The 8,556-nt window shown below is 41.4% G+C and overlaps 1 protein-coding gene across 1 annotated transcript in view; it reads right to left on the bottom strand.

Moving 5' to 3' along the window:
• LOC109966721 (ELKS/Rab6-interacting/CAST family member 1) overlaps positions 1-8,556 on the bottom strand; it is a 22,952-nt gene that overhangs the window by 8,465 nt on the left and 5,931 nt on the right. Inside the window, 11 exon segments of the mRNA XM_020611810.1 lie at positions 1-50; positions 2,630-2,823; positions 2,963-3,103; positions 3,357-3,497; positions 4,034-4,171; positions 4,275-4,442; positions 4,736-4,903; positions 5,028-5,183; positions 5,278-5,352; positions 5,776-5,903; positions 6,388-6,679. The exon segment at positions 1-50 is cut by the window's left edge and continues 86 nt beyond it. Coding sequence (XP_020467466.1) covers positions 1-50; positions 2,630-2,823; positions 2,963-3,103; positions 3,357-3,497; positions 4,034-4,171; positions 4,275-4,442; positions 4,736-4,903; positions 5,028-5,183; positions 5,278-5,352; positions 5,776-5,903; positions 6,388-6,679 — 1,651 coding nt within the window.

Here is an 8,556-nt window from a genome sequence, read left to right as displayed (position 1 = left end):
GCTCCTTGTGCTTCAGAGATGCCACCTTCTTTGTCTGGTCCTTCATCTGCCTAAAAGGACGCCAAGGGATACATGGGAAATGGTACATTTTAATTGAAAATTTCATCTTGGAAAAGGTTGAGATAAATGATGTTTTATGATCTACTAACAATGGCACGTCAAGAGCACAGTAAGCATATTTATGCACTGCTGTGGGTCTGAGTGTCCAGTGTTGGGCTAATGGTACCACGGTCTAAGAAAGGGGGTAGGACTAGATAAGTGTATACTTCTTCCTACTCCCTTTCAAGCATGTACTATTGGAATGTTGTGATGTCTTATGCGTATTTGTTGAAATGTCTAATCAATTTTGGTTTTCGCAATATCAATTTTCTTAGTTTTACATGCTTGGAAGAAACTTAAAAAAAAAAAGTCATGGCACAAAATATAAACACTGTATATTAAATGTGTTTGATGACGCCTGCACTGTCACTTGACTAATCTATGTAAACAAAAAAGGTGTGATTGTATATCAAATACAATGTCAGATAGCAAGTAAAATGCATTTTCAAATTAAATGCATTCAAGGAGATGTGATACCCTTTACGTTTAAACACAGTGAAGACAGTTACAACCATAGCTTTACAAGCTTGCTTTGGATAGAGTTGCAACAACTCTGCAAAGAGTCAATCTCAGATTTCTCTCAGCGTGAAAGAACAATAAGGTAAAAGGTAAATATGTCACGACAAGGTAACTGCTTGCAGCACCATATAATACACAGAGGCAACAAAACAGAGAGAAATGTGAGGACGGTTGTCTGGGGGGAGAGAGAGAGAAAAAGAGCAAATACTAACCTGGAGGTCAAACTGGTGGAGTAAGAGATTTCCAGTGTAAAAACAAGAAAGCAGTAAAGAGAAGAACAGACTCAGACCAGGAAGATGAGCAAATATGAAGGAAAAAGAGAGAGCAGCAGGATTATACGGTGTCTGACACTGATGTCACAAGGTCGCACAACTCACCATGTATAGGGAAAAGCCAAAAACTGCACAAATGCTAAGACTGAAAGACGACTGCAGCTATATCTACCACCATTAAAAACAGGAGTGCTAATAGCATTCACCACATTAGCATTCAAAGCAATACCACTACGATGCCAAATGGCAGGTAGCCAAATGACACTCAAATCCACCATTTAATGTACCAGGGGCAACGTTCTCCTGAGTAACATAATGCCACTGAAGGAAAATTTGTAACAAACAAGAAGAACAGTGATCAAAAGTCCTAGCAGGAAGGAAACAGAAGAAAAAGAAATCTAAAAACAGCACTTGGAAACTTCTGTGACATAAACACACAATGAAACTCATTCAAAATTCACTATAGTACTAAGGGCAAAACTTAAACAGAGGGTGCAGAGTCATTGGGCCACATTCACCAACGGTTCTTACAAAAACAAATTTGTTGGTAAAACCCAATTTCGAAGTTTTCATGAAGATTCTGGCACTGACCAAAGTGTTTCATGTGGTATTTGTTCTTAGGTAAGAACAGAATCTGCACACACTCAGGTGCACACGTATGCACATTTGGGTGCTGAGGTTTGTGCGAAATAAATGGTTATGTAGTTTTCTTCAGTTATATAATATTATGAGATTGAAGTTACATTAAGTTTTACCATTATTAGTCTTTCTCTTATATTTTTCCCCATTACTTTATAAAGCATTATGGTGTTTTAAATCAAATAAACACTACAGTAAAAATTACACGTAATTAATTACTTGTTTATGAATCAAGGTTTTAAAAACAAATTTAACTTTTACAGTGTGAATATTTGTAGCTTAGAATTACTTAAAAACCAAACATGTTTAAGGGCATATCTTTATTTCTAATTTCTGTTAATTTCTTTAAGTGTCTCTCTATATTTTGGCCAGTGTTGAGACCATCTGTGGAAGACTTTGGCTGTCCAGCACCACACCTGAGATCAGACTCGGAGCAGCTGACTTGACCTAGGTGCACACATGAAGGTGCGCTCAGCTCACAGCTCACCCGAAAGTACAGTGTATGGCCCTCACGCACTGGTCCGGCTCAGATAACTCTGGGCCCGCCTGTCCTCCTCCACTGGTCTCTCTTCTGTTTGTTTTGTTGCTCTTCTCCTTGTACAGCATTGGCTGAACGAATAAGAGCATCACATGCTCCTTTTTTATTTTAGTTTATATCCACTATTGACACTATTAAATATGGCAGCTCATTCACTGTTCCCCTCTTCAAAACTACTCAGGTTTTTATTGGGTTTGGAGTTCGTTGTTTCACCGTGTTTAGTTCTTCATTGTAGCATTCCTGGTTTTCTCAGCTTCTCTTTTCCATTTCTGTGTGAGATGCGTGCACACCGCTCTGTTATGGGCACTGGTGGCACATTAACCTATGTTAGTTAGGAACGACTGGCACATGCTTTCAACTTAAAAACACACGGGATTCATCAATATAAGAACAAAGGTGCAAACAATTCTGTGGTTTAAGAACGTGTTCATGAATCAGACTTTTCCTAGGACCTGTCTTAAGAATAACCTATGAAGAAATTTAAGAAAACACTTAGGAAGATGTTGGTGAATGTGGCCCAACACATCTTTCAAGGGGGACCTCACATGCACCTTCCACCCACCTCTCCAGCTCACTAATCTTTTTGTCTTTGTCGTTCTTCTCATTCTCCATTTCCCGAAGGATCTCCAGCAGGCGATCCACCTCAGCCTGAGCCTTCCCAGAGTCCTCTCTGTGGCGGGCCACTTCCTGCTCCAGGTTCTTAATGCGCTCAGCCAGCTCTGTGTTGGCCTGAGCCTCTAGGGCTGCATTTTGCGCCTGACAAGACAAGATGGTGGTTAGGAATCAGCTGCCGTCGCCTGCAGGGTCAGTGGGCAAATATCAGAAAAGCTAAGCAGAATCATGTTGTGTTGAGTCAGTCACATGCAGGCTGATTACTCAATTTCAAGTATCTCACTCTCTTAAGCTGGTTTTCCAGTTTGAAGCACTCCTCCTTCTTCTGCTCCAAGGTGATCTCCAGACTCTTGAGCTTGGAGTCCTTCTTCAGCCCTGAGGAGGCCAGGGATGATGCATGCTCCTTCAGGTCCAACAGTGAGGTCTGCACATATACAAACCAATTACACAAAAGTATAGATGGACTTGCTATAGCTTATCAAACTAATAGAGCCTGATGACGGAAATAGAAAATACATTAAATCTAACACTGGTTTCCATGATTCATCGCAAAGTGAGCCAAAAGGAAAACCTCACGCTCATTTCTGACAGCGATGCTTCACTGTATTTACAGAATCCCTGTAAACAAGAGTTGGCATTTCTTTGTGTGAGATTGAGTTTCTGAATTCATCTCTCACCTCTCTGTCTGACAGATCTCCCTGCAGTAAGCTCAGCCTCTCCTTCAACTCTTTCAGCTCCTTCTTGCTACAGTCGAGTTCTTCTGACTTCTCCCTGTCATCTCTGTCTCGCTGCTCCTTTAGACGCTCAATGATGCGCTCCTAGGAAGAGGCAAAGGAAACAATTACATATGCTGCCTTCACAAACAGAATTAGCAAATGTATATTGCTGCACATGAACACATAAGAAGCAACTCCAGTTTTGTAAGGCACCAGTGACTGATTTGAGCTGTCATAAGGTGCTCTTCCGCCAGAAACGTCTTGGTACTTTTTGTTTCCAGGAACTAAAACCCAAGAACTTTCCCTGAGGTGAAGTCCTTTGACCACACTGTGATATGAACTTCCAACAGGGCCAAAGCCCCAGGAAGATGGGAAGATTAGAGAATCAGCCCATTGACATATCCAAAGCACCATGGTCAGCAGCAGAGTTTTAAGAATGCCACCCAACAAAGGCCTCACTCGGATTGTTCTAGGACCTTCAGAAAGTACTAACACAACCAGGGGGAGTGGAACTATGCCCCAGAACTACATTTAGACCCTGGTTACTCCAGTGGAGACAAACAGAAGAACTAAGTTCCACAAAAGGTTCCTGATCCCCAAGGAAAGTTCCTTTGGTGGAAATGGGGCTATAAATTCACCTTTTCTGCAAGAGACTCTTCCAGTGTGGTAAGAGCAGTGTCAGTATTGGAAGTGTCTGCCTGCAAGGACTTCACTCTCTCCTTCAGGCTGCTCATCTGCTTCTCTTTGTCCCTCAGCTGTTCCTGTAGGTTCTCAATCTGCAGAGCAAACAAGCAACTATTTGTCAAAATGGACATGACGGATTTCTGGACATTTCACAAACAAAAACTCAACACAAAATGGAATCTTAGTTTAAATCACCTTCTTCTGTAGCACATTAATTTTGCGCTCCTTAACCTCCAACATATCCTTGAGGTCATGGATTTCCCCGTTGAGTGTTCCCTTCTCCTCTGACATTTCTTGTATTTGCTTGCTCTTCTTATTCAGAGTTGCCTCCTTTTCTTCCAAGCGCAATCGCAAGGCATCCCCCTGCCAAGGAAAAATACAATATAAAATATACATTTATAAAATATAAAAAATATTAACTTACAAAAGCCACTGACCATAACTGCATCCTGCTCACAAGTTCAGAATCAACATCGTCAAAAGCAAAGGAACCTTTCACATATGGTAGTGTCTTTGCTTTTGTTTGTAGTACCATCAGTCTGAAGTAGTAGGAATAAGTGTCTCTCCAGCTATGCACATATCCTTAAAGTGCACTTGCTGTTTTTCTATTTTAAAAGTCCCCAGGGCAAGAGTGTAGAGATATGTACAAGCTATACCTCTGTCTGTAAAATGGCAGCTCGTTGCTCCTTGGCAGTCAGGGACTCTTTGAGGACTTCAATGTGCTGCTTGCTGTCTGAGAACTGGTTGTTGAGCGTCTCCAGCTTGGTCTGCAAACCAAGCAGCTCAGTATCCTTCCTGGAGAGGTCCTGCTTCACCTGCTCCATCTGAAAAACATGAGGCCAATGGAGGAAGAAACAAGGAAGAGGGAGAGCTTGAGCTGTACAAATGTACAGTATATAGTATATTGGGTAGCACAGCAGTTCAGTCAACTACACTCGTATCACTGACCTTGTTCTTCATGAACTTGGTGTGGCTGCGGTAAACCTCCATCTGCTTCATCTCTTCCTGACGCTCCTCACAGCTCAGAAGTCCATTGGATTTCAGCATTAACAGCTCCTCCTCCATGTCCCTCAGGCTCCGCTCCATTGAATTGATTTTTGCATCCTAGGGTTAATGAAGAGGAGTTAACACACATAGTATGCGCAAGAGTGACACATAACATACATTATCTCACGCAGTTTTTGATTTATATCCTCACCTTCATGTCAATAACAGTCTGTAGAGCCTTAGTTTTAGTGGATTCAGGGGTTCCCTCATATCGACGGTGCAGCTCCTGTTGGGTCATAAGATAAATATGTTGCATGTATGTATAAACTATGTGCAGCTACAGATCAGATTTTAAAGAAATGCAATCTTATATCGTCTATGGTTGAATTTAAGGATCCACGGTACCACTGTTTCAGACCGAGTACAAGTACTTAATAATAAGGCAAGGGGCGTTCACAGAGTGTGAGCATACAGCAGAGCTCACAGTCTGCTTTACTTTTGTCATTGTCACTTATCTTAAAAGATCCTTAAACTGCTGAAATTTCTTCTCCACCACCTAACGACCTGCTCAACCAACATGATGTTAATGTAATGTCAGTGTAAAGTGGTATCAGTGTGTAGTATCAGACAACTTTTAAGTACTAACGGCTGGTATTGGATCCCATACTGGCATCGGTGTCGGTGCACACCTAGTTGAATTGGACATTACCTCTCTAAGTGCAGTAATCTCTCTGTCTCTCTGGTCCAGTAAACTCTCAAGGTGATGCCTGTGCATCTCTGCATCAGCCAGTCTCCTGGTCCGCTCCTGGTCCTCCTCTGATGCCTTGGCAGATGGCCCTGACATAGCAAATGTTACATCTTGGTTAACATGATTAAATGGGCAGATAGACATTTGTGTAGACAAAAGGTTAAGTCTTTATAACAGCCAGCCTGAGCATGCCTTTATCTTCCAAGTTTTTAGGGTTGTTTCTTAGTTTCCTGTGTATTCTGGTTTGTCAAATGTGACATCTCTGGTGTTTTGTGCCACCAAAGATGTAATTATTTTGGAAAATACCTGGGAGAAAGTTTCTGAATTAATCCCTCAGATGTTTGCAGCCCCACAAGGATGCTTTGCTTTTTAAAGCATGAGTTGAGGTCAGTTTATGGAGCAAGGATACCTACAGTATGTTTGGCCAACAGGGGAGGAAGAAGTTTGGGTGGAAGTGAATGGAACAAGCATTGGCTGCACTGGCTTCAGTCAAGATGTTTGCCACTTGTAAACAGTCAGGACTTCAAAATGATATATTATCTGTAAACTTGGTGCATTGCTACTCAAACCTACCTTTGCTCTGCAGCATCTCCAGAAGTTTCTTGATGGACTCATCTCTGGCTCCCAGAGTTTGCTTCTGTGTATCAATCCTCAGCTCCATCTCCTCCAGGGTCTTTCTTAGGAGAAAGAGCTCTTTGGCCTGCCTCTCATGCTCAGCTTGTAGTCGCCGGTAGTTCTCCTCCGTAGGTTCAGATGTGAGGGCCAGGTCTCGGCCTTGGATAGAGGGGTCTTGCTGGAACAGCTGGTTCAGGTCTCGCTGGATCCTCAGTTCATCCTGAAGAGCCTGAACAGTCATCTGGAGATGCTGGATACAAATAAGACATATGGCATTTATTAACATTCATCCATTGTCAGTATTAATTACAAAATTTACACATTAATTACAAAATTATTTACATATGTACATGAGGTTGAGCTATATGCTAATTTCAAGGATACTGGGGCTACAACCACCCCACTTTATGGGAATGGATCCTGTCAGAATATAGTGTTAACACTCAGTTAAAAATTAGCCTCTTATCATGACTGAAAACTTAGCCATGCCCTGACAGATGCACCCCCACCTGATAGCCTTTGTGGACAGTGTTACATTTCATGCCCAGAGAAACAAGTGGTGAAACACAATCAGGCCAGTGTAGTATAGCATTGTTTGTGGCATCTGATGCTACAGACGCTTGGCAGGGCTGCAAGGCTGTGTTACACTCTGGTCTGAACCAGCTGTGAGCGTTTTCAGATGACAGAACAAAGAGAGAAGTCAGTGCCTACTGCCATTTCTCCCTCTGTCCTCCTCCTCCTCTGGCCCCCTCCATTTCCTTCTTTTGTCATTCCCTCCTTCTCCCACAGCACACACACTATTCTCCTCCTCACACACTATTCATCTACCTTGCCTGTTCTTGCCCTACATGTTCCCTCCAATACTTTCACCTCTCCTCTCACTAACACTCCCATTCCATCACCCTCTCCACCCTGTGACCAAGGCTGACTCACTGATGTGACTGCACCCATCCACCCCCCAACATACACGCAGGCCAGATGCATGCACAGACAAGCACGCACACACACACACACACCTTCCCCCCTCTCGGCCCCCATATTCTCACTCCTATAGGCCTGAGGTGAGATAAACTGATCTAAACAGTAAGTCACAATTCCGAATGACAAAAGTTAATTTAAAAACATAGTCAATGTCTGACAGTTAAAAATCTTATGCCTGCTGCAATAACATCACTACTATACATCAGTTGATAATGCATCATTAGATTACACCTCATTCTATGATACGTGATATTTTAGCCATACAGAAAGAGTATTTTGCAAGAAATAACTAATAATTATTTTGTCTGACCTTTTTAAATGGGAAAAGAAAAAGGACAGCCATTTTGCAGTATTGCACACTAGGTAATAATCACTTATTAGAAGATGACAGAGATAAAATGTCTTGTAGTTAGGCTTTAGAGACACTGTGCAAGCAAGCAAATATCAAAATGATGCACATAAACATACAATTGTAGACATATGTACAGTCAGTTGAGCCTACATTCATTCGTGCAAGTATTACACGGATGAGCAGTTTAACAGCAATGTTTCAGCAATTACTGAAAACAAATTATCATTAATTCACTTTAATAGCAGAAGTTTATACGCAAACTTTCAGAGTATAAAACATTATCTTAGTAGTCTGACACATTCTTTTAATATAATTGCTATTTCTGAAACTTGGATTAACACTGTAAGGGGAATGGATTTTGACCTTGATGGCTATGACTTGGTATGCACAAACAGAGAGAATAAGATGGGAGGTGGTGTGGCCTTGTACATAGATAAAAACTTTTGTTATAAGAAAGTGGAGAAAATGTCAAGGGTGGTGGATAATTTGCTGGAGTGTGTGACTGTAGAAATACTCGTGGAAAAAAAGAAAAATGTTGTAATAAGCTGTATTTATAGAGCACCTGGAGCCAGCATAGAAAAATTTAATGACTGGATGGAAGAAAATTACTTGACAATAAGTCATAAATTAATGTTCATATGTGGTGACTTCAATATAGATTTGTTAAATCCTAACAAGCACACAGCAACTGAGGAGTTTATTAACACATTATATAGATGTAGTTTATACCCAAAAATTACAAAACCAAGTAGAGTAACAACCCAGCATGCAACACTAATAGATAATATATTTAC

The sequence above is a fragment of the Monopterus albus genome, unplaced genomic scaffold (assembly GCF_001952655.1).
Source record: "Monopterus albus unplaced genomic scaffold, M_albus_1.0 scaffold5.1, whole genome shotgun sequence".
In the NCBI taxonomy this organism is placed as follows: Eukaryota; Metazoa; Chordata; class Actinopteri; order Synbranchiformes; family Synbranchidae; genus Monopterus; species Monopterus albus.
Note: the sequence above shows the minus strand (reverse complement) of the source record. Positions and strands in the feature narration are given on the sequence as shown.